Source organism: Manduca sexta, chromosome 6 (assembly GCF_014839805.1).
Source record: "Manduca sexta isolate Smith_Timp_Sample1 chromosome 6, JHU_Msex_v1.0, whole genome shotgun sequence".
Classification (NCBI taxonomy): domain Eukaryota; kingdom Metazoa; phylum Arthropoda; class Insecta; order Lepidoptera; family Sphingidae; genus Manduca; species Manduca sexta.
Genome location: NC_051120.1, coordinates 3,457,060 through 3,484,253, shown reverse-complemented (window position 1 = coordinate 3,484,253; position 27,194 = coordinate 3,457,060). Strand labels below are relative to the sequence as shown.

At 34.6% G+C, this 27,194-nt stretch overlaps 1 protein-coding gene across 5 annotated transcripts in view; it reads right to left on the bottom strand.

Moving 5' to 3' along the window:
- Positions 1-27,194, bottom strand: part of LOC115444450 — a 365,866-nt gene that overhangs the window by 177,268 nt on the left and 161,404 nt on the right. For all 5 annotated transcript variants that reach the window (XM_037446463.1, XM_037446477.1, XM_037446478.1 and 2 more), the window contains 5 exons: positions 26,644-26,782; positions 25,973-26,176; positions 25,174-25,272; positions 24,774-24,876; positions 24,194-24,324 (listed from right to left, as the gene is read on the bottom strand). In XM_037446463.1, coding sequence (XP_037302360.1) covers positions 24,194-24,324; positions 24,774-24,876; positions 25,174-25,272; positions 25,973-26,176; positions 26,644-26,782 — 676 coding nt within the window. The remainder of the gene's footprint in view (positions 1-24,193; positions 24,325-24,773; positions 24,877-25,173; positions 25,273-25,972; positions 26,177-26,643; positions 26,783-27,194) is intronic.

The window sequence follows — 27,194 nt, the reverse complement described above, 5'->3', positions numbered from 1 at the left end:
AGCTGCATTGTCTTAAAGACAAACCAGTGGTGATGCATAATATTCATGGACTGGGATTTATTCCTAAAAAGACAGGACAACAACCTGCAAAATATCATACTCAGATACAAATCATTGACATCCACAGACAATGAAGGTTCAATACGAATGTGATCTAAAGCAGTCAGCATTTTCTTTCTTTTTAATCGAAACGAAAAGCAATTATTTATCTTTTGATATTCAAATATCCACTAAATTACAACTAGGTTGTATAAATAGACCTTGAATTCAGTCGAAAGAGTCATTGCTATTTTCTTCAGACACATCACGAAATCATCGACCGGTTAAAACTAATTTAACTCAACTCTTCATGCAGCAAATACTCATTCACAAACCGAACTTTCAAATTAGTTTGTACATGATTCCGAGAACTGTTAATGTTTTGTTAGCCGCTTAAAACTCGAGTAAAGAGATGTTACATCATCGCAGCTTCAAACTGACGATTTTGAGTCATAGTTCGCGATAGATACAGACTAAACCGTTATCAAATCTATTTACAAATATATTCACATTATGTACCGTTGTAAAGATGTTTGCATTAATTTTTATTACCGAATAGATTAGCGCTAATTTAGAATGATGAGCAATTTGATCGGTTTGGATAATATGTTTATTTATATAGCAATTATGAAGCACAAACGAGGACCCGATCAAAAATTCCTTATGACTTAATTGCTTTGGCGCGGTTATAAAACGAAAACAAATATATTAGATATTGAAAACAGATAGATTCGTTTTTATTTTAAAATATCAATTATGTCGCGTTGCTTAGTAAGTATATTTAAACATTGACTGCCTCGGTGGAGTAGTTGAATAGTACGATTATAGCTAACGCGCTGAGGTCCTGTGTATACCTATGAAGGAACAATTGCACCTATGTATTGCGCATACACATGTGAACTATTATATCTCCTCCGTACTCGGCAGATCTCCGTTGAGATTAGCCGCCGTGGCCGAAATTCGGTTAGGAAGGAATCAGTCAATCAATATTTAAATATATCAATGCAATTGTTCGTTCTCTGTGTAGAAATACCGTCTAGGCTTTTTAATTTCGACTGCAAATTCTTTAGAGTCCGTCATATCGTAATTCCAAGCCCCGTGTGAACCGACCCCTAGGTGTTCTGACGTAAGAAATTGCAACTATCAAGTGTTACTAAACGTTATTGTTACGGTCAAACGCTAATTGACTATAATCTAGATTGCGTATATAAATATTGTTGTGTTTTAACTGAATTTTAACTCGATATTAAATAACAGTTTATTATATAAGTAAGGTATATTATACATTGTTATTTATCTTACCGAAGTAACAAGTCTACTATTGTGGGAATGTCAATAAAGCCAAATATCTAACTTGAATAATGCAAAAATGACTCTTATGTGGTGTCTTTATCAAAATTTTCAGTCTGAGCAAATTTACAATCTATATTAATATTATAAAGAGAAAAAGTTTGTGAGTCTTTAGTAGGTTTCTATTGCTTAATGTCTGGAACTACTGAAACTATGAAGCTACAATACTCCTGAGTTCTACTTTTTATCTTGGGATAACATAAAGTGGGACTTTTCTTAAGGAAAAACTATATCACGCGGGCGAAACCGCGGGGCAAAAGCTAGTTTTTAGAAAGTTATCATTAGACCGGCTACTGGACCGATCCTAAATATTTATAACAATAAAAATATATGTTATACTCAAATATCAATAATTTTTATTATAAGAAAAGACTTTCACGCTAACACAAACAAAAGCAAATGTTTCTATAATATAAAACTGATACGTCTAACGTCACAAAGATACGCAAGGCAATAAACGTTGGTCAAACAAGTCCCTTGGTGATTAATCATTTTGCCACTGAAAGCAAAATATCATACTAGAAGCAGCAGGCTGTCTCTGGGCTAAACTTTATACATAATTATCACAATACACTGTAGAAAAACACTTCAACATTTGAAACAGAACCGAAATTGTTTTAATGATTCCGTATCACGAACGTTTGTTGGCGCAATCATGGCCATTAGACCTTAAATATACACTAACTACTATGGTGCCCCGAATGATTTATGAAAAACTTAAATGATTTAATTCAAATTTTAACCGATTTAAACGTAATTAAGGTAACTTGTGGGAAGCTATGTGATACATGTGTATCCGATTCAATTGGATAACGACTACATTTTATGGCGAAAAATCCAATACATTAAGGTTTTTCAGCCAGTCTAATTCAGGGTCATCTGATATACATCCAAGAAATTGTCCATTGAACTGCCACATCGGCTTTTGATGGTCATTGTATTTCAGACTACCAGGAATTTTCATTCCTTAGCCGTTCAGGTTAAGAATAGAAATGAATCTCACAACCATTAATCTATACTAATCTCATAAACTACTAAACCGATTTTGAAACATTTTCACACATAGGAAACTACATTACTCATGAGTGGTAAAAGTGACTTTGTATCGGGAAAAAACTTTTCACGCAACCAAAGCCGCAGGCCAAAGCTAGTATCGAATAAATATCAAAAACATAACGGTATCGATTAGAGTCGCTGTGTAAGTTGTATGCAATAAACCGATCTATTCAGATTGTAACATGTGTAATGTGTATCTATCGATCTGTTAGTATCATATCGATGCGCTTCAACGAACAAGCAACCAGCCGTAATTTTACATAATTTTATGGCCCTTTAATAAAATTTTGTATAAAAGGTTACCACTGTTCCATAATTTTCTGATCTGCGTGTTAAAAAAATATCTGGATGCCAGTGGATGGGTTGACAAGTTTAGTTCATCCACCAGCATTTTAGAAAACAATAGCACGAACGGATATAAATATTTTTAAATATCATTTAACCGGGGACTTGACAAACGATTCATCAAAACATCGCAATTTTTGTTGCAGGCCACATTATCAAATTGTATAAACCGTGGGCAGATACTAGAATTCAGTACACGTTATCTTTGTGTTACGATCGCACATTTCATACTCCATTCGTTGCGTTTGATCGATATCGCGACGTAGATACGCAACGGAATTGTTACCTTTCACAATATTTGAGCCCTTCGTTTTGATGTTTGTTTTTCTTTTGCTCTGAATTAAATTTATATTGTGGGTTATTGATGTCAACGTGAGAAAATTTAACTTGGAATTGGATAATAATCAAAACTTCATTAAAACTGATATCAAATATCTATAATGCATATTCATAAATCCAATACATACGCATCCGAAGCGTTGCTTAAATTAACTTTGTATAGAAACTGGAACATACCTGCAACAAAATGAAAGAACATTAAATTTTAAATTAAAATACACATAAAATTAGTAAACCTTTAACAAACTATATGAGTATATCAAAAACTGTAAGGAACAGAAAGATTAACACATTAAAATAACATAGTTTTAACAACAAATTTATCCATTCGTATCCTAAACATCGACAATAAATATAAACACTAGGATTCACAAAAATCGATTGCGTAACACGTATCGATAGTTAGATAGGCGTGGCGTATCCACGTCATACATCACCTGTAGAAATATGATGGCACGACTTTATCGAATGGTTCGATTCCGAAGTTTCCCCTGCCGACCCTGTCGCGTGTCAGAACACGACACCTTAATAGTGCATTACTAATATCTTCAAATTAGCTCGCGGCAGCACTTAACATTTTAAAACAAAGATACCAAGTTCCGTGTAGGTGAAAGAAAGTTTTCTCAAACAATTATCGGGTTACGAAATGGAATCGGTTAATTTTTATGTGTGTTAATTGAACACCCCCGCACTAATTGTGCGCCCTTTTATGGTTCACAATTGGTATAAAAAAAAGTATGTCGTTTGCGAGTTTGTAGAAGACAATTGTTTAGATGGACCCTTCACGTTTCATTGGAATTTTATTGCCGAACTATCAAATAATCGCAATGTTCGAATGCAAGATGTTTCGATTTTAAATGTATTTCCAATAAAATATAACTATTTTACGGTTCTATCTCGGTTTTTATATAATACTTTTCTCTCCGCCCCGATGTCCGTCCACCTTGTGACAGGAACGCTGCAGTCTTTGAAAACTCGGAAGAAAATTATAATATAAAAACCGCAATAAAATTCGAAAAATACTTTTATTTATTGTCTAACATTCGCGAAAACATAAGAAATCATTATTTATTCCCAATAATTTAATATTAATAAAATAATAATGACTTTAATAAACTCCCACACTCTCTAATAGTTTATGCTCTCAACATCGCACCCATTAACAGATAGAAAGGGAATCTCGTTAGCACCATTATTAATTCCAAACGTGTTTATTATGAAAATACATAATTTACGGTCTTACAAAATCGTAAAATCATAATATTTTGTGAAAGTGAAACGCCAGGAGACACCATAGTGTTTATTGTTGTTTCATTATGATGTTGGTAGAAAAATATTCGCGTGAGATAGCATCGATACGATTTACAAGATGTTAGAATTTATTAAGTAACCAGGTCAACATTGTGAATTTGATTTGGAAAAACAGAGTTATCTAGAATTGAAGCTTGTAAGTGATCTAGCTAAAAACTCGGGATATGTTTAAACGAATTATATTCGGTAAAATTCGGTTCAATTATTCCAAACTTATTCTTTTAACTAGCATGATAGGCCTATTTATGAAGTGTTTATCATTCTTGAAAGCTAATGACCAAATAAATGGTCACAGAAAAGTACAGGTCGGACCTTTAGCCGGTGAAAATGTATAAAAACTATGAATATGGAAGATAGAAGAAGAAGAGGTGTGCCAAGATGGTTGCATGTGGCGCTCAAGAGCCTCTGCCCACCCGTATAGGATAAGGTGATTGTGTACGTTTGTATCTATGTACTGATGATCAACTGATTTTTTTTCGGTTCTCATACATCTAAATCATTATAAATGCTTTCGTCAGGTAAGGGATATAACATCTTTACAATAAAAATGATTTGAACTTACATTAACATTTCAGATAACCTTTATCGCTCGATAAAATACCATTGTATAAGCGACTACCGAAGAATTCTTTCGAATACATTATCATAAAGAAAGTCACATACATAAAAATCTAAATAACGAGTCTACACAACTTTAAAATCAAAACATAATCTTATCGAACAACCATATCTGTGTAACATAGTCAATTAAATAGATAAATATGCGGTCATTTATACACAAATATCCAATTCCAGATTAAGATTTCTTTATTCTGTAAGCATTGGAAATGACACAGACTTCGATGTATACAACGTACTAGATTTGACGTTTCGAACATTCACTGTGTTCAACTGAATTGAACTGCAATCCATTCAAACAGACTATAGTGTGGTCAATATTAACATCTTGTGGTTGTGTACGGAGTGGCGCTCATAATACAAGTGTAAACCTGGATCTGAATAAAAAATATTAGTCAAATATGTAAAATTATTTGTTTTTCAAAGGAATAAATAGGTTATAACAGTGACGTTTTGGTTGCCATTTTACTTCAGATTCGTTCGTGTCTATAGAATATACTTCAATGGATCCAGAATATACAAAGTATTAACTTCAACATAGTATGATACAGGCTCTCAGAAATTTCCATATTGTTTGTGCAGGAATTCACATCTTATTAGCTAGCGTGTTCTAATGTCTTGTGTAATACTTTTACACGTTACGTACTTCCTATATGATAATAATTTCACTTATCAGAAAAACATGATTCTACGTGACGTTGGTCACTCACGTTGTCATTATTTTTTGCATTAGCCATTAGTTCACGCTTCTACAAAATTAGGTGGAGATTAGAAATATTTATATTTACGGCTTTAATTAAAAATGGTCTTTATAATCCATATCTTTGTTACCATTAGTGACGCTTCGGCCTACACCTTTGGGCATACAATCATGAATACATTCGTTGTATAATTTACCTATTATTGAAGGAAATCAATCAGTTGTTGCATACAAGAAGCTACAAGTTCGCGACGTCGAAGCTTAAACACAAAACGTGCAACACAACGATGTCTTTGCAACATAAACAATACATAATCACAAAAGACAAATGCGAAAGCCGTTGGCCTGTTACCTCATGATTCAGGCGTTGAACGGTTGTCATGGGGAAGTTTATGGCGGGCATTGTGTAGGGATTTCTCTCGTGTCGTCGCTCGCGTGTGACGGCCGACAGGCTCGCTTGCGATTTGCGACACCACGATGTTTGTGTACGTTTTGATATATTGTTTATATCGAAATTCGTAATATCAAATTATGTCTTCTTAATGTCTTAATAACTGTTAGGTAATTGACAAAGGTGAACAACGATGCATGCAAATTGCGTCGAAATTGAACTCATCATAAAATTTTAATGAATTTTCATTTTTAAGTCTTTATATTTAACTCAAGCTTAATGAAAAGTCCCTAAAACTTGTGTTCGTATGCGTATTTGAATAGAAATCATATTTATTACTTTAGAATAAAATAATACGTGAAATAATCACAACTGACCGGCCTTTTTAAAGGTGAATCGTTCTCTCACGAATTATACAATAAAAACATCTAGTCCGAACAGTAGATCATCGTCGAAAATAAAATTACGTTAGACGTTTTTATAATTGTTGGTGCTAAAAATTGGGTGGCCCAAATCTAGACGACCTTCACGATTCGTAAAGCATATGACATCATCAAACCCAATTAAGTGGTAACAGACCTCGATCCATGTGGTCTGCGATGAATAAATTTACAATTTGAAAATTTTGTCTTATTTCATCTTTGACCTTTAACGGATATATTGTGACAATCATCGAATCATTGCGATTCTATCTTTGATTTTATGCATAGATATGATCTAATGTATTCATTATTGCAATATATATATATATAACCTTTATATATTTTCTACGGACAATTTCAGAATTATTGATGTTTTTCTTGTTTCTACTGTTCAAATAACAAACACCTATAAAAACAAAGCAATCGAAAAATTTAACATATATTGCATTTCGCATTTGTGAAAACAATGAGCCAAACTGGCGTCTCGAAATCAACAACCCATTGGCGTAATAACAAGGAACGAAGATTTAAAAAATATGATTATGTAAAGTTAATAAAAATTTCACGTAAAACAACGTAATCTGACGAGAAAGCAGTAACAACGGGCCGGTTACAACTTCCACTGATCATATCAAACATATATTCTGTGACGACGTGAACGAAATAAAAATAGTAGTACAGTGTAATGTAACTGTAAAAAAAAATATTTCCCACTTTACTCTATTCTTAAATACATAATGTGATACATACATGCTATTTTAGACCTTGCTGAGTTATGATAAGTATATACATATATTCTTGGGGTTATTGCTCAAAAAAATTAGCGACATTGGACATTTATTCAGAACTGCATGATGAATTTCCCTTTAATTTTTTTTACGTCATACGTCGACTTAGCTGATATTTTCCAATATCCAGCATTATTAACAATTCGGGTACAATTACGAAAAAAAAAAAGTTAAAATCGACATGTTTTGACAAAAACAAAACAATTCGTGTTAAATTATGTTATGCTTTGCATATAAATATATAAATGCATTAACCAGCAGCGCCTAAACAGAAATAAATTTATTGTAACACTGAAGCAAAATTCATTGTTTGATAACAGCGAACATTGTATCAAATTAACATAAAGACGAATGTGAACAAAGAAATGAATGAACTGCGCAATGCATTCAACACACATTTACAACTCGTACTACAAGAATATGCAAAACAATACGTGTGTGTATGTACTGAACAAAATTACAGACAAGGTTTCATTGCATTCAATAAGGAAATTGAATTAGCATAGTTATCAAGTTCATGTGCATAAAGAAAGAGTTGACAAGTTTGCACACGAAGTAAGCGAAGTAGATGATAAAGGTTACATTAAAACCCCATTCTTATATTTCCTATATTATCTGGTCTTGATATTCAAACGTATTCTTTGAAAAGGATCCTGTTTACTTTTATTTATATTGCTATACCACTTTAATTTATTCATAAACTATCACCGTAAATATCAGTTAAAAGCCAATGAATTACTAAAGAGCAAGACCGCAGACTGCATTTTTACTTAAAAGCAAGCGAAGCTATCTAAAACGATAATAAAAACGAAACCAACTTATTTAATGAGAAGTGCATTTTATGCAACAGAGAACAAAGTTACCGTACACTATCAAACTGGTTCAGTTTATCTTACGAAAATGCCTCCTTGTACAATTAAGATAAGGCCTAATGCTCAATGCGAGAACTTGTAAATAAAAAATAACAATCCAAAGTCACGACACGGCATTTTGTTTGAAATAACATAAATGCTCGATACGTTGGTGAAACGTCTTCTGAAGTGATGTTACAGACAATCGGAGAGATTATGACGACAAAACATATATTAAGGGTGAAAGCCATGGGTGTGCGGGTCAATGGGTGACGAGCGGAAAGTAAAATAACCGTTTACGTGGAAATCTGAAGGTTGCACAAACAGCTCAAAATGTATACGCATGCATAAGTAAATAAACAAATTTTCTGAGTAAGCGGCTTAAAAAATAAATGAACATTTTCTCCTAATTAAAATTAAAAATTTCTAACGATCTTAATAATTTCGCTTTAGAAATCCATCTTGATATTTTGAAAGCAAACTTGCGTCCAATAGCGAGCCGTGAGCCCGCGGCATTATTAATGGATCCAGACTGTTCAAGTAAAGAACAGGAAGTAATTTTTCGCCTATTATAACGGTGGCTATTGACTGCCAACGAAGCAAAACCGAAGTGACATGTGCGTGAGTAGTATTATTCTAATCGTGGGGAATAACGGAAAATTGTCCGGCGTGCAATTAAACTGTCCAGTGATTATCGGTGTCAATGGAAATTAGCATGATTTCGGCTGTGCAAACCAAAAAAACTAGCTGGTTCATGTTACTGGGAGCATGATAAAATATATTGGCATTTTATAATACTGAAGCGATAATAAAAACGAGCAAAAAAGATGCACAGGACGTATAAATTATTCATTCTGTTAATTAGAAACTTTTACACGCTTCCTTGTGCACACAAAATCATTGACCAAAACAAATAAAAATAACCGTTAAAATTTAATTAGAAGTACAAGTAAATTTAAGCTATCACTAAAAGCTTCCTACATCAGTACTCTTACCAATTACAGGTGATCAAATTAAAGAGCGTAAACAAAAACACGTGATCACAGGAAGTCGTCGTCGTTATTCGTAACGTCGAGCTGTAAGTCGTAAAGTTAATGCAGGCGCGACAGGAAGTACCCACAATGGTACGGATGTGTGCAACTCGGAAAGGGCCCGACCTTGTGCAACGGATAGACAGAGGGCTATTGTCACGGCAAAAACGATAAAAGTGAGGTCAAATCGAGATCCTGATTAAGATAAGCAATTGAAAAAAACTTTTCGATTTGTTTTACTTATTAAATTAATTGGTTCCGGTGAGGGTCTCACAACCCGCAATAGAATTGATTATGTGCTGTCAATTTATTTTTATTTAGAGGGGAAAGTTGCAAAGGGATTTTAAAAAAACCAATACATATTTACATTATTTCATTTAACAAATATAATACTATCGTTCTGATTATTATTTCAGACTTACTAAAGGCGATATACGGTTACAAAAAAAAATTAAGCGTTAAGGGCTTCGTTTTAATACATAGGTCTTATATAAAGCGCATGCTAAATTGCAGCAATTTTCAAACGGTCGTAATTTCTCAATGAAAATGAAAATAAAGCCGACGTCTTAGCCTAACGGGAAGGAACTAAAGGCACAATAATTGTTAGTCGTGGTGTAATAGACGGTTTTCGCTGCGGTCATAAAGGAGGCGGCCGGAGCTTGTGCGCCAGCTTTCAGTACAACTGAGAAACTATCGGAAATCGAAACTTAAATCTTTCCAACAACTTAATTCCACGCGAAATGGGTGCGGATAGTAAATTACGACTCCTTGTAAATAGTGGAGATGATAATGAGATTAAAAGTGTGCACATGGATGTAGGAATGGATAAATACGCGAGTTTTTACATCATGCAGATATGCGACGGCCAAGAATTAACTACAAATCAATTATAGTAATATTCGTTTAGCCAATTGCAGGTATGTGAAGGGATTTTAATCCTAACGATGTAACATCGTCGACGGAGATGTTTATATTTGTGATAAATATGTATAAATCACAACCCCAACTATAAAATATTTTTTCAATCCCACGAAACAATTTGATTATAAAAATAAATTATAATTAATAAATAAAAATTCTGAATTTCATTTACTAATTCAACGTAACATCTAAACAGCACATTTGCAGTTTCAGCTTTCAGTCCCCAGTATCCCATAAAATACATCCATCATGCCCTACGCTCATCGACATTGAATTTAATGAAAGTTAAGGTCTATATGTACGTCATTAACAGACAATATATTTACTATTATATGAATAGAATTCGGCCAGATTGTCACCTGGTGTAAGGTGACAGCCATCGCTCATAAACACTTGCAATTCCAAAATAATTGATGCGGTGCCGGCCTTAAAGGAAAGGAGGTCTTACTGATGGTAGTTCTCTCATATGTGAGAGTTCGCTTGGGTAGGTACCACTGCAATGTCTATTGCTGCCGCCAAGCAGCAATGTGTAGTCACTGTTGTGTTCCGGTTTGAAGGACATTGTAGCCAGTGTAACTATTGGACATAATAAGTCTTAACATCTCATGTCTCAGAATAGCGAGCGCAGTGGAATGCCAAACAATACTTCGTAATTCAAGGTGTTGGATGGTGTTTTTACTGTTTATGGGCGGTCGTATCGCTTACCATCAGGCGAAAGGCAAGCACGTCTCGACATTCAAAGCAATACAAAAAACAAAAATACAACACGAATCAAGCAAGTACTTGGGGTTATTAGTAATCAAGTTAATGAAATCACGATTGTTTGGGGACCTTTCTTAATCCACGTGCTGTTATTGCATAATGCCTCGGGGTTGAATTATAGACCCTCTAATACCGATCTAGATAAGGCCAAAGCAACTGGACTTCAGAATAGTGCTTGTAAATTTATTGCCCATCGACATAATGTACGATCTAAACTAATATTAACTAAAGCGAGTTCTAATGATCGATGTTAACATTGTGAGCTAATTCGTAACAGTAAGTATAGGGGTGGAGTTTGTTTACAAGAACTAACTGTAGCTATTTATGTTTGTTTTAAAGAAAAATAAGGAGAAGTTCTGGCGTCCTTACTTCAATGCTGGGAATTCTTTCAATTCAGGGAATTAATAATTCCCTCGTGATTCGTGAATAACTAACATGAAGATTCCTGCCAGGACCTAATAAACGAAACTACAGTAGATCTTCTCGACATAAATGTTGGTGGTAAAAAAACACTTGGACAGTATTTTAAGGTCAGAAATACTACCACTTTTACCTAAAAAAAACCGATAATTTATTTTATTTATTTATTTTATTTGCACTTCATATACAAAATTGTACATAAGCGGACTTAATGCCATAGGCTTTCTCTCTCAGTCAAACTTAGCGTGGAACAGAGATATTTATCGTAGGTAGGATAATCTACCTAATAACTACGTTATTCAATTAAATTATGTAGGTGATGGACATGACCAGATTTTATAAAATGGCCTAAACATCATCATCAGCCGTAGGATGTCCACTGTTGAACATGAACAGCCCCTAAAAATTTCCAAATTGACCTATTGGAAGCTGCCCGCATCCACCGACCTCATGTAACTTTTATTAGGTCATCTGTCCACCTCGTAAATGAACGTCCGACGCTGATGAAACGCCTTACACGGCTTCTTAAATCGGAGATATTTTTTCTCTATATACTTAATACAAAGCTTGTAGATTACTAGATATAAAGGGATAGGCTTTATTACCAGGCAACACGTGCCTTTATTCTTAATTTGAATAACTTAGATTTGAATAACCCTCAATACGTCTGATACCTACAGAAACATCTATTACCAATCTACTCCCGTCTCTTAAACATCGTGACTACCAAATTGAGCAACCCCTTAACTCAATACCGATAAAAGTTAATCACTAGTAATTAATAGTTGTAGTTATTAATGTGACACTTAATATTATCTCTGTTGCAGACACTCCGGCTAGATTAGACGCTCGTACTATCTTATCTAACGAACCAGTGAATATGGACTTGGAATAAATTATACTAACTTTACACCACAATGGCCAGTCATTTCAATTAGGTAGTATTGGGGATTTTCAATATATATTTATATAATAACATTGTTACGGGCCGATGTCTGTAAATTATAATATTGAAGAAAAAATTATATGTGGGGTCTTCATTACAGCGAAAGAAGCTAAAACAGCAGTTTTATTAGGTTTATTCAATGTGTTGCTAGAGGTCTAACTTAAAATATAGATTCCATTTTATCCTGGACGAATAAAAAACTGAACTTTTATCCCGGAAAAGCCTTTTCAGGGAGCCCCGAACATAAGCCAACACACGATATAATATAACCAATTGAATGACGATGATATTTTTATCATGTCTTGTTGGAAACTATTCGTAATTCAATAGGGCATAACCGATGCGACTATGAAGAACGGAATTTGAATTTCTACGTCGAAACAAAATCTTTATTGTGATTCCCAAAATACATGTTTCGAATTAGGAAGTATGGTACAGAAAGCCCCTCCTAATTCTCTAGGTAATGACTCATAAGTTTTAAGAAATTCATTACATTTATCTATTTTAAACCTTTTATAAATAAACATAATTACAGATAAGGTGGTAGGAAACAAAGTCTATCATTAAAATTTGATTTTACCAGATATTAAAACTGGAACTGCGGTTCTGTAGCAGAACAACTCGCAAATGTCTCTTAAACCAATCAAATTTCTGATCGATGAGGTATCCGATACTTAATTTGTCGAAACAAAACAAATTCACACATTCCAATTACAGAGGAATGCTTTGTTACCGTGACGGTGAGAGAATTCGCGTGCAACCACTAGTATTATGATCGGCCGTGTTGAGAGTCGTACCGGTGTACTGAAAACTACTGAATAATTCACAACCAGAGTAATCGATATACAGCGCGATAAACCCACTACTGGAATCGATTTCCCTTTCAGTAAATACGTCGTGTGTGCTGGAATATAAAACGAGGTAAATCATGAAGTGATTGTGGGACGCGATTAAACTACGTAACCAAACGTAACAGGTTATTTGTTAAAAATTAATAGCATGAAATATTTTGTAGCAATGAACGAGAAATGTGGGAATGTATATTTGATTTCAGAGTTCAAACAAAGATGCTTTCTGATGTAGATATTGCGAAATCAAAGCTGAGTTACAGTGCAACTTAGCCTGTTACAAAGAATCTTAATCTAAAAAGACAAAAAATAACTCCAATAGAAATCAGTGGCATTGTTATAAATGAAACACTTTTAATTAATTAAGAGGTACAAGTTGTTAATAAACTTGAAGTCAAACGAACAGAAGGTGCGAACGTGAAAGTTTAATTAATTAACTAAAATTGTACCGCTTAGCGTGGGGCGATCCGTTTTGTGCGATAGCAGTCAATAAGTTTGTGTTAATAGTAAATAATTGATACTTTAAACGCACATTATATTCAATATCCTTAAATAAACTCTATAAAATCATTTATAATTATCTAATAAAACATTAGTGCGATATAATCTTGTTTAACGTCATTGAAAGTAAAAGGTTGAGAGAACACAATTTAATAAACGACGCAAAGAGAATTTAAATAATCATCTGATCACTTAAAAACAATTGTATTAAAGTAACCCATGAATCACCGTAAAATTGAATATTCAGACTACGTACAAACCCTGATTGTTGCAAGTTCATTACAATTTAATGAAAATGTTAATACGCTTAAATAAACGTTAACTAAGATACATTTCATTATTAACCTTTTAGTAAAGAAGAGGCATTTTCAGTAGCTTGACAAGGAACTTTCTACGATAACCATATGACGGCAGAATAGGTCTCAATTACCATCTCAGTAGACAGACGTCCAGACAAAGCAAAATGCGATATTACAACTTAATTATGTTTTAATGGTAATTTATGTTGAGCCATTTCGCTTGTTAATGAGCATTTTCATTAGTGTTGCATTCGACAACGGATAAATAATGAATCTTGATAATAAAGAGACAGTTTCAAATGATAACAGTACTAGAATGTTATGAAGCATAAACCTCATATCAGAAATGAACGAAATAGAATTAAATAAAATGAAAATGTGTTTAATATCAAACCAGTGTTTGTCTTGCCACTAAAATGAAATAATTAATACTGTTGCTAAAATAGAGCACTGATTTCTGATTCATATTAAAAATTAAAAGGTAAATTATATTAAAACTTTATAATATAGAATAAATCTTGTACATGGCAATATACGAAAAAAAGAAATTGAAGAGCAATTGCCAAATGATAGATAGATTGCGGATAGATACTTTAAAAATCACTACAATACAATTTAATATGCAATATAAACTAAAATATTACGTGAACATAAACAAAATCGAACTAAATAAATGATTGAAAAGCGGAACAAGAATATAAGCGATGCATTAAATTAGCGAGAAAGTTAAAATTGTATGCGAAAACAACGTGGCGCGGTGCAAAACGTTTTGTTGTCGGAGGCCTAACGCGTGACGGGTAGCTCGTAAGAGCCGGCTGACCCCACGACCCACGGGATGAAGATACGACCACACTGACGGATAATTAGACCCTAAGGTACAGCCAGGCTTGGATAAACAACGCCAGTGTTCACTGTTCACCATGTTTTCTCTCAAGAAATAATTACAACGTAAAGCTATAAGAAATTGAGTGCTAAAAAGCCATAACTTCTTTATAATCGTGTGACGATGTACAAATGTGACCTGACGACCTGCGAGATGAAGATATAACCACGTAATTAGATGCTAAGGACGGAATGACCTTCAACAACGGTAAATTTACTGTATATTTTCCCTATACAAAGTTTTGATTAATAAACAATATTGAAATAATGCCGTGAAAGGTTCTTGTCACAGCTATATTAATAATGGGTTGTACGTATCTCATAATAACCGTTTAACCCTGCGACCTGGCTGGATGATATTGCGTCCACAATACTCGATAATTGCAGTCCAAGATTGAATAGATGTTACAAAACCAGTTAATTGACACTATCGTTATTTATTACATTCTGAATTTCCTTGGTGGTTACTGGCATTTGACCATATGAGAACGATGTTTCAAAGATCAACGTTTGTGTGTATATTATAAGACTTTAAGCTCTGGGTTTTCGGATGATCAATTACTTTCCGTGATTACTATGTCAATAAACAACCTAAGGCATTTGTATAATTGATCAGGTAGCGTGTGGGTTCAAGCTATTATTGTTATCAGAGAAATTAAGGAGCGCAACTGACATTTAAAGTAGAGAAATATTGAGACTTTTTGGACCTCTGTTATATCTGTTATCAAATATCTCTCAGTGGTAACACGATTAGGAAGACTTGTTACCCAACAATCGTTACAAATCCGTTACCACAAATGCTTGTAAATTCAACTACCAACATGCTCTACGCGAGCGCATAAATCCGTGTTATCGTCAGATTTGCGTCCAGTTTTGAAGCGGTCGGCGCGCCGGGGGCTGCGTAAACGACCATTGTGCTTGATTTTTGCCATATTACTTAAGTTATCGGCACTGCGTAGCCGGGCCACTTTCCCGGTGCTTTCTAAATCCACAGGAAGATTAGCACGCAACTAAAACACTACCGGTCGGTGGTATTGTGCGGATTTATTGCACAAAGTTATTGATATTGTATGCAAAAATATCTACGACTTTAATATTCATTGAATAGGGTAAATGCGGTGTAAATTTATTCAAAATTATGTTCTGTGCCCTGTAATACAGAATTAAAAACAACATTCTGTGTTCTTCGAAGCCCTAGTTCCAAATAAATGATGTGTAATGGTAAGTGATATGACTGTCAACATCGTTAAAGACAAAGAATTTGGGTGAGGTACTCTCTAATATGAATGAATAAGGATAAGCAGCAGTGCTGCAAATGCACATTAAGCATACAGCAAAAATATTACTGTAATTCTAGCCACTGCTGTTATTTCAATGGAAAACAAGTCACAAACTACATAAATTTCAACTTTTAGTATAAAGCGAAATACTAGAAGCCAAAATCACGAAAACAAGTTTTTGTTTGACGATAAAAAAAATCTAGAAAGTGTAACAACAAACAGTGTACCAAAGTCGTGTATCAAACTAATAGACTGTAATTTTTTGCTAACACTCGTCATAATAAACTTGAATAACGCTAACCAGGCACTGTGTCGGTGTTTTTGATCCATCGACAGTATCTCATACTTATTTCTGCACACAGCGCAGACAGATGATAATCTTTATTTCCGTGCTGTCAAAATGATCGTTGCATCCATTTCGCGTTTCTATAACAATAATTCAATGCACGAATGAGTTATTGTCGGAGTTATCGGGTGGCTTTAATGTGTGTAAAATATATGCATGTAAAAAATAATAACTCATTTTAAAATAAATTTCATTATCTTTATAATATTTTCTTTATTTAGCTTATTGAGGTGTTAGTATATTTGACTGCCTCGGTGGCGTAGTTGTAAATGTACACGGTACAAGTACAACTGCCGCGCTGAGGTCCTGGGTTCGAATCCCGGGTCGGGCCAAAATAATTGTGACTGGGTTTTTGGGAAAGCACGTAAAGCCGTTGGTCCTGCGCCTGATCTCTCTCCGGTCATGTCGGATTGCCGTCTCACCGAACTATGAGAGTGAAAGAACAGAGAGTGCATCTGTGTATTGCGCACACACTTGTGCACTATAATATCTCCTGCGTACCTGGCTGATCTCCGTTGAGATTGGCCGCCGTGGCCGAAATTCGGCTAGGAGGGATTCACTTTCAGTATATGAAACCTTGAGATTGGGAGTAAGTAATGCTTAGATGTATTTCAGACTTAAATAAACCATTTGGCTTTGTATAGGCGACGTAACCATTACTTACTCAATACAAGCCAAAAATTTGGAATTGTGCCCATATCGGCAATTGGTACGCCACTTTAGTTACCAAAATCGCGTAGATAATAGCGATACATCTCTGCCTACCCCTGCAAATGGTAAAAGGCGTGATCGCATTCTTTTCAAATTGGCTATCTGTATTTTCACCACAACTCCGCATAAAGTTTAGCGCGGTGTGCGGCATCGCTGCCGATGGTATCTTGCGTCGACACCGCGAGTTATTGGCCGCGCGACACACCACTCAGTATTCACCCACATCTGTACACACGGAACGTGATCCGTGTCGCAATCGGGTTCTTTAAATATAGTTTACGTCGTCATTAAAATGTAAGTGCCTATCATTACTCAATCCATGCGAGGATGATGAACTTTATGGATGTTGCAAAAAGTTTTGATTTATTGGGAGATGTCTAATGTTAGTAGGTGCCTTTGTACGCTTGCTAGGTGAACACCAGTTCGTTGTATTTTAACTAGATCCTTTCCAAGACATATCTTTATTTCCTAAGTCAGGAAGCAAGGTATGGCTCGCCTGGTAGTAGTTCAACACTATCCATGTCTTGAACAGTGCTAGTGGCAAAACCAAGCTGCTAACCAAAAAATGTTTTAATATGTTAATTGCTGCTACTGAATTTGAAACTTCAAGAGAAGAAGCTACACCGCCCACCAATATCGATCGATAAAGATCGTAATGCTTGCAAGCACTGAATGGTCCATCTTAATAGTCAATATTATGATATTAATAAAACGCAAATTGATATCAACGGGCCACCCATTTTCACATTAGACATTAATCTAAAATCAATGGGAGCACGTCACAGCGATCGTCACCGCACAATCGAGCTACAGGTCCAACGAGAGCTTTCCCTGACAGATCGGATCGTGTCTGACATCGCGGATCACATGACACGATATCGATCAATTTGTTGTATAACATATCAACTAATCTCGCATCATCAAGGGTGGGAGTTAGGTGTATTCCTTTTGGGTCATTTTAGTATTTTTTATTTTAAATTAGAGTGAGAGAGGAATATTAGTAAAAATTAGAAGTGATACTGCAACTATATTTAATGTTTATATTTTTAAGGAGTATAAACGGCGAATGAAAAATATTGTTATAGTAACGTGTATAGAAAAAGATATTTTCTTATATCGGTAGGAATAATTTTGATTACTATATAGGACTTTAAGATAAAGATAGCTGCGGAGTCCTATACACCTAAATATTCAACTTTACAGGAACGTAACATTGATTATAATAAAGTAGGAACCTCGCAATTAAGGCCGTACTTCGAACATTCGTCTTAAACATTCGTTCCATACATTTACGCTGAAGCGTAAGTGTTACGGGCGATAAAATATAAATATTTACCAATAATTGCCTTAAAAAATCAATTTCCGGTTGTTTTGTAAATTTTAAACTACCCAAATATTCTTTATTAAATTGTCAATCTGGTAGTGGTCGCAAATTAATGTGATAGATCTCTAGGAGAAGTTGCACTGAATGGAAAATTTTCATTATCAAATTAATGGAACAATATACAAATTATAAAAAAAATTAAACAATCAAAGTAAAGATAACATATTGTAGAAATATGTTTTTTTTTATATGTATAAAGTTCGTATGTATTAAGCTTTTAAAAATATAGTTAGCGGGACGTTTTGCTGAAGCCACCGTCTTAATTTAATAACCCAATTAGCCACTTTTATCCCGTATACAAACATTAACATGAACAATTTCAAAATGGATGAAACTCAATCTTCGTCGCATATTTAAATGGCATAGTCACCTAAAGACATCGCAACCAGCACTCACGACATGATGTCTATCGATATTTGATATCGAACATTGTTTCACATCGCATTTCACGATAGATTTGTTTGCAAAATAATTATTATCTATTTAATCTCCATGTTCGACGCTGTTGATCTAGAATCTACCGCTATTTCTCTGGTTGAAATGTTTTCTAGCATAGATAATTTATTAGATGATAACTTTGATGAAAATGTATCCGTTAAATATTATATCAAACATGACGTCAAAGAGTAGTCCCTCAAAAAAATACATTTGTCGTATCGTATTTACAAATCAATCTCACCTTTGAGTAGTATCTTAAGTAGCCATTTATATTTGGACTTAAATACAAAGCTTAAGTTCTCATCTCAAGAATCGTAAATTGGTGAAAGCAGAGTACAATTACGACACTGAAAATAAATAAGTTTTTTCATATTAAATTAAATATTAAAAAACCTTTACGCAATTACAAAATGCCGTCACATTTCTTCAATTCAATAAAATTAATATCAAAGTGCAGCCATCAAAATTCGCTTTCATACGCGCTCAACGCGGCCAACCGACGGGCTTCGGGTCCAGCCACAGCCCGAGGGAGCGAAAGCTACCGGTCGCGGATGATAAGTTCATTAATCACTTACACCGGCTTTATCTTTGCTTGTAAGCCGGTATCCGCCGTCGATATATTGCGCTCGAGTTTTGTTCAGGCATTTATGTTTAGATTAAAATTGGTTCAGATTGTGCGGATTTTGTACGCAATTCATGTATCATATTTTAATTAACACTTGATATTATTCATAATTGTATGTTATAAGAATAGACAATGTGATTGGTCGGTCTTCAAGTATAGGTTTTGAAATGGTATCTTTTTAAGTAACTTTTTTTATAGTTTCGTTCCCATATAAATAGTTGAAAACACCGCTGATTGCAATCACAATTATGTATATCCTAATTCAAACATTACCCAGAATTTCAACGGGAATATTTTAAAATGCCGCCATTCGCAGTAACGTCAGCAGACTCGCATAAATAATACTCACGTCACATAAAATGTTTGTTCTGCTCCTTGAATTTTAGTTCAGACAAAATTCCGCCATTTCTTTATCTTCTCATATATAAAAATTATCTCTATATATAGGCAAAACACATTCATCCGTCCGTACATAGTGGCGAGCTCGTAAAATTATAATTCGTAAACATTTTGAGCATGTAATTTTTGTTTATAAGGAAGTCATCAAATCGAAAGGCGGTTATTGATATTTCGAAATTTAATGTGAACACGTAATCAGATGAAATTTTGTCTTTTTTTATAAGTTACCAGCTTTTGCCCGCGGCTTCGTCCGCGTGCAAAAAATTTTCCGAGATAATAAGCAGTCTATAGCACTCAGGAATAATGTATCTTCCTATTAGTGAAAAAAAAAATCGAAATCGGTTTGGTAGTTCCTGAGATTAGCGCGTTCAAACAAACAAACAAACTCTTCAACTTCATATATTAAGTATAGATTTTATACACAACAGATTACAGAACACTGGCATTTTCTCGCTAAATTGAATAGAAATCCAACTTGCGTGAAAATATCTAATTTAAAATTGACCTTTACAGAATATGCACTACTTCTCGAACTAAAAATGGTTAGACTGTATCCTGAATTACATACAACAGAATTTGAAGTACTTATTGTAAGTAAAAAATATTTCTTTAAACGGCAAAATGCTTTGAAAATATTTTATAGTCGCAATGAACTTCTCTACTATGGTTTAGGTGAGGTGAATTTTTTTTCGTTCTTAATAAAAATATAAAAATGTGCTCGGAATTTAGCGCTCTCCATATTATGGCGATTGCCCTAATTTTTTGCAGCGCATCAAGGGTCGGAAATTTGTTCAGCAAAACTTTGGTATACGTGTAATAAAACTTTCTTTCAGATTACAAATTATTTTTGTTATCAACTCTTTCTTGTCTTCTAACTTTACTATCACTAAGGATTTCAATAAAATCAAAATATCCAACCAATACATAAGTAAATATTGATATGATATCTTAATACGCAATACATCAGGCAATAAGACAGTAAAATTGTGCTAAAAATAACTTTTCCCTTGTACTTATCACATTGCCAATCCCTTAATCTTACCTATCAAAAGTGATTTATTTCGTTATGCAAAAACAAAATGCTTCATAATATGTAATGTGTGAGCATATAATCGTAGACATTTTCTCGAGGTAGGTATATTATCCGCCCGGATACCGACCACCGTACAGAAAGTATTCAAACCCTTCATAGAAGCCCAGGTAAATGTGTCGTGTCCTAGCATCAGCCTTTGTATATCTGGTACCAACAGGCCCAAATATCACTTTGCCCGACCTGAGATTCGAACCCAGGACCTCAGAGCGTAGCCTAACCAGTTGCCCCTCTGTCTCTTTCGTGAATAAAAGGAATGAAGGTGTGTTTATATTTAAACCTATCCATTATCTACCTAGCTCATTACGAACATGAAATTATTATTTATTGTAGAGAAAAGCCAATATATCACTATAAACTGTTACAATGGATGTCTGTACCATTACCTCAAAGATCAGTATAACGGATAGTCACGTCAAAATCTGATATCAAACGTGAGAACTTACTGCGAAACAGTGAAAGCGCGTTTAGGGGAATATTGCGTTTAATACGTACAAATAGGCTATAAATTTATATACCGACATATTATCTTGTAATTTATAAAACTTTTAGGGAGTGTAAGGAACATTTTGTTCAATATTCGACCTTGATGTAAAGAAGTTTTAAACTGTAGCTTTTTATACGTTTTTATAAAGCAGTATAATGGTAAATTAAACTCAAACATCAAGCCTTTATCCTCGACATGGTAGGTAAATGTGCAACCACACCACCCACCATGTGTGTCCCATGGGATACAAGGCGAACCTATCGCCACATTCAGCATAAATTCCATACTCAGCTGATGCTGAGCAGAAAAGTCCAATACCAATGTTCCCGATGTTTGACTCGAACCCGGGTCCACAACGTGACAGTCGTCGGCCAAGCAGTAGTGTATAGTCACTGTTGTGTTTCAGTTTGAAGGTCATTGTAGCCAGTGTAACTACTGGACATAATGAGACTTATCATCTCATGTCTCAGGATGGCAAGCGCAATGGAATACCAAACAATACTTTGTAATTCAAGGTGTTGCATGGTGTTTCAACTATTCATAGGCGTTCGTATCGCTTGCCATCAGGCGAACGGCAAGCTCGTTTAGTCATTCAAGCAGAAATAAAAAAAAAACATCATAATGTTAATCAGTCTCAAAAGTAATATAGTCCATGTTACTTTTTTCAAATCTCCACACAATTAGGTTTTTCGTGGTAGTCGCCGCGAGCGTTAGAAAGTGCTAAACAGACGTCTAGCGTAGTCAATCATTGTAAATTATGATATAAAGCCAATTTGTTGTGATCGCAGCCGTGATCGTTACGGATGACGCATGGTGACCTCTGGAGAGAAACTGTACAGTCACCACTTACCGTCCGGAGCGGAATGGTAGGTTCGGTTAGGACGAGCATTTAAATTTATGGATTGAAACGTTAATGCTCCAAAAAGTATATGAGGACAAATGTACGTAACAAATGTATGTGATGTATATAAAAAAATTAAAATATTCTGATTTAATGAATGCTGGCAGTGAAACATAAGTGTCTATATATTTCTTAATTCGTATTTCTAGTACTTTACAATTTACAAATTTATATTCATACAATTACTATCACAGTTCGCCAAAAAAGAATTTGACTAAAAGTAAAACGAACATAAATATGTAGGTATAGTATATGTTTATTTAAGTCCCGCTTTAGACTTTTTCAGGATAAAATAAAGCTTATGTTTTAAGTTAGACCTCTAGCAATACATCGATGAAAACTGCTTTCAATTCCATGCAGTAGTTTTTGCCTAATGCATGTACAAATAGATAGTCAGACAAAATTTCTAAAAACATTTGTATAGGCTTCTGTTGCTTTAAAAAAGACTCCATATAATTTTTTATTTAAATCAATAATGTAAAAAGATCAGCTACAATTTGACTATATGTCAAGATAAATTAATCCAATAGGTTTTATACAATATAAATTAACCAAATAAAACCATTTAGGTTTTATGTAGGATCAATAAATCATGCCAGTAAGATTAAATCGAATGATCTCAAAACAAGAAATTAATATACTATGTCCATAAAACGAGACGATATTTTGTTTAGTTAATCATGAACTAGTATAGTGATATTGATATATTATTCACTAAATAATATATTTTTATTAATTTAATGAGGTTTGCATATTCATAATATATTATGATGTGCAAAGCCTTCTTAAAGGATTTCTTATTCAGGTCATTTTACTAATGTAAATTAATATGTATACATGTAAGATTTTTGTTCGATTTATTGTCTATTCATAGGTATAATGAGAAAACAATATCTAGCCCAACTTCCTTCTGTAAACAGAAAAGTGTGTTTGTCCAAGCTAATTAATAATGTTTATGTATTTATTTAAATACCTATCTATAACTATATTATAATATATAATATATGCTACAACTCAAGATCCAAACTAAATTTAGAAATTGTGCCGCACATCCTTATAAACTACCGGAGCTAAACTAAAGCAAATTACAAACATTTAACAGACTCTGGTTCAAAGTGTATACTTAATATCTTAATCATCAACAACAAATATATTAATATTAATAATTACTAGGGTTTTTTCAACAAAAAGCAAATAAGTAAAAAGCAAGTCCCATGGAACTGGTTACTTTCAATTGCATAGAATTTTAATAACTCCAATGTCAAGAATGATTATTTATTTATAATTTTTTGCAGTAAAACTTTTCAAATAAACAAACCTTGAAAATCATTTTACGTTTATTGTTCTCCTGGTAGGTAATACGCGGAGAACATTCACATTCTGCTTATGACATCTGTTATTTCTTCTTGATAATGTTAAAAGAATGATACATAATAAATGAAGCAAAAAAGAACAAAATACCCTACTTTTTTAGTCGCATCGATTCAACATCTTTATAATGAGAGTAAAAAGTTCAAAATTAATACTGACATCAGCTTTCTCAGTTCCTAAGCAGGTCTTAGTAAATAAACATTTTTATTGTTTCTCCATACACAACACCAAACGTTTCAACAACTTCAATTCTTCTTTATTAGCATGGTTTGTAGCCACTCGTATTACCATATATTAAACACTCTTATCACAAAGGCATAAAGTTGTAAATGTAAACTGACCTGATGCTCCCTCAGCTTCCTGAGCAGCTCGTGGTAGGTGGCGGACTTGGCGGCGGCGAGCGACGGCGGCGGCAGGCGGCCCTCCATGCAGTGCAGCCAGCGACGCAGGCAGCGGAGCTCGTGCGCTGTGTCTACGAATTAAACATAATCAACAAACATTAGGAATACTCTGCATAATACTTCTTAAGCTATAGGCTAAAGGGTCTATTTCGAAAGGCAAGTCGGAAGAATGGACGTTAAATGCTATAAAAGTAGCAATATTTATTTTACTAAATGCATATACAAACCCAGACAATATGTTTTACAATATAACATTTACATTTTAATTGTTCAAGCCGGGACACGAACCCAAAATTTCATTATTCAAAATTGAAATTTCAACACTGCCTAGAAACAAACATAATTTCTGTACACCGCCATCTATGTGAACTGCTAAGAACAATTTCATATTCCAACTGACAATGTGTTCACTAATTAAGCACGAATACTAATAGATGGCGTTAGTAGTTCTAACACAATAGTTTTCCATAGAGGATTTTCTTGTAATTTTAATTTCGAATTATAAATATACAATACTAACCAACTGCATCAGGATTATCTTCATCACGGTTCTGCTGTTCAGGACTAAGAAGCAGGCGAAGGGCTTCCCACTTTATCTTCAAGTGTTCTATTCGCCATGTTACCTGTGATTATAATGTTTTAATGCGAAATTAAAATTACTTTTTACTGCATGCTTAGTACTATTCAGTAATGAGAGATATAACATACTCCTGCGTCTTACAGGTCGACAAACTAGTAATATTATAACAAAGAATTTAATAATTTTACTACAACTACATTACATTGTAGTCAGTAGGTGTCTTGACATAGTCAATTTAAAACTCAGCAATCATCATCAGATTTCTATTACAATTATCTCCGTATATTATTCTTAAGCGTAAGTTACAATAAGGCCACTACGGTGTAGTATTAGTTCTTACTTCTCCACTCGCTTCAGGGATCCGTTCAAGTATAGCGCTCGCCTGCTCGACGAACTTGATGCGACGCGGCTCCACTGACACCAACTCGGACATGCGATTCTGCAAGAAAATATGAAAACAAAACTTATTCAATAATCTTCAATGAATGACAAAGTTAGGACGAGTAGGGAAGTGTTATGGAAGTCAGTTGAATAGGATACAATGAATTTCATACCAATTCACAAGCGAGTAGCTCGCCCGCCTTATGGTACAAATGCAATCTTTAAAGATAAAAGACTACTTAACAGTAGTCTGAGTATTTATAAGAATAGATACTCAGACTATGCGCTAAGTGCGGAAAAAGGAGCTCTTCAACATAGTACATATTCTCTTGTTTTTCAGGGCCATTGCAGCATTGAGTATATACTAATATTATAAAGTTGTAGAGTTTTTTGTTAGTTTGATCGTGCTAATCTATGTACTACTAAGTCAATTTTGATTTTTTTTTCACTAATAGCTAGCTACATTACTCCCGAGTGCTGTAGGTTACTTTTTATCTCGGGAAAATATTCACCCCGAAAACCTTTGTCACGTGGGCAGAGCCACCGGCAAAAGCTAATATTATATAAAAGTCTGTGAATCTCGTAATCTAAAATTATTTAAGTAACGAGACCCGTATATCTGTCCAATGATATCCTTCTTGAAATAAACCATTATCATCGAGCATATGCTGGTGTAGAGGGTAGTCGGATTTTTAAGTCCAATTTAAATCCCATATATCCAGTCCACTTTGCATAAGTCCCTACAGTAAAAGACTTACCATCCTCAACTTCCTACTGGACAAATTCTCGGGACTAGAATATATCTCCTCCTGCACGTGTGTGAGCCACTGGCACAGTTCGTTGAACTCGGCGATCAGCTGGTTGAGCGACCACTGCCGGTTGAAGCCGGACGTGGGGTTCAACAAGCGCGGCCCGGTCAGCAAAGCGGTCGAGTTGTGCGACTGCAACTCGCCGTTTGCTTCCTGGAATGGTTTTTTTTTTTTTTAAATATTATACTTTAAATTGAGGAACGAGGGATAGAAATAATGTGACTATAGCCACTAGTAATATTTACAGTTGTGGATTTTTTTACTACTAACAAGACCATGCCGTTGTCATTGACAGTGCAACCATCGTCAAAACTATAACCTTGTTAAGACTCCATCCAAATTAAAATTTAAAAAAATTTCAACGTCGATAATATGAGATGATCATTGACCCTCAGGGCACATGGACGTATCTAGCCATTTTAAGTTGGGCATGTGTGTCATATACTAAAAGACAACTTCGTATCCTTAAAATTGCAGATTTGGTAATTTTTGTGGCTTTTTAAATTAGTAGTACTACGCTGCTTCAAGATATTTGAATTGAACCATAGAATACTGTGGTAGGCCAACTCCTAACATGCCTATGTATGCCTTAGCTTCTCTTTCTTATTATAACTACCTACCTTGCAGGTGTTGATGATCTGGTTGTCCATGATGTAGTCGTAGTGTCTCTGCAGCAGCGGCCAGAGATCGTCGCCGGCGCTGCCGCCGCTCGCGGTCGAGCCCCACGAGCGCCGCCACGCCTCGCGACATGGCTCCTTTCTGTAATACACGTGCCATGTGTTAACTAGCTGGTTGGACTACTGCTATCTGAGGGAAGGTACATGAAGGATGTCAAAGATTATTAGAGATGCAATAATATCCAATCAGGTTGTATCTACCCATAATCTGTACATACAATAAAATTGCGAGAGGCCTATGGCTGTACATTATACATTTTGAAGAAAAACTAATATAGAGGGGGTCCTTAATAAAACAACAGAAGCCAAAACATTTCGGAATTTTTGTCTGTATGTATGTTTGTATACGCATCACTCAAAGACTACTGCGTGAAATTGAATACAGTTTTCACCAATGTATTGCTGGAGGTTTAGGTTTTAAAATATTTATCTTGGGAAAATATAAAGCGGAACTTTTATCCCGAAAAAACATTTTCACGCAAGCGGTGCCTTAA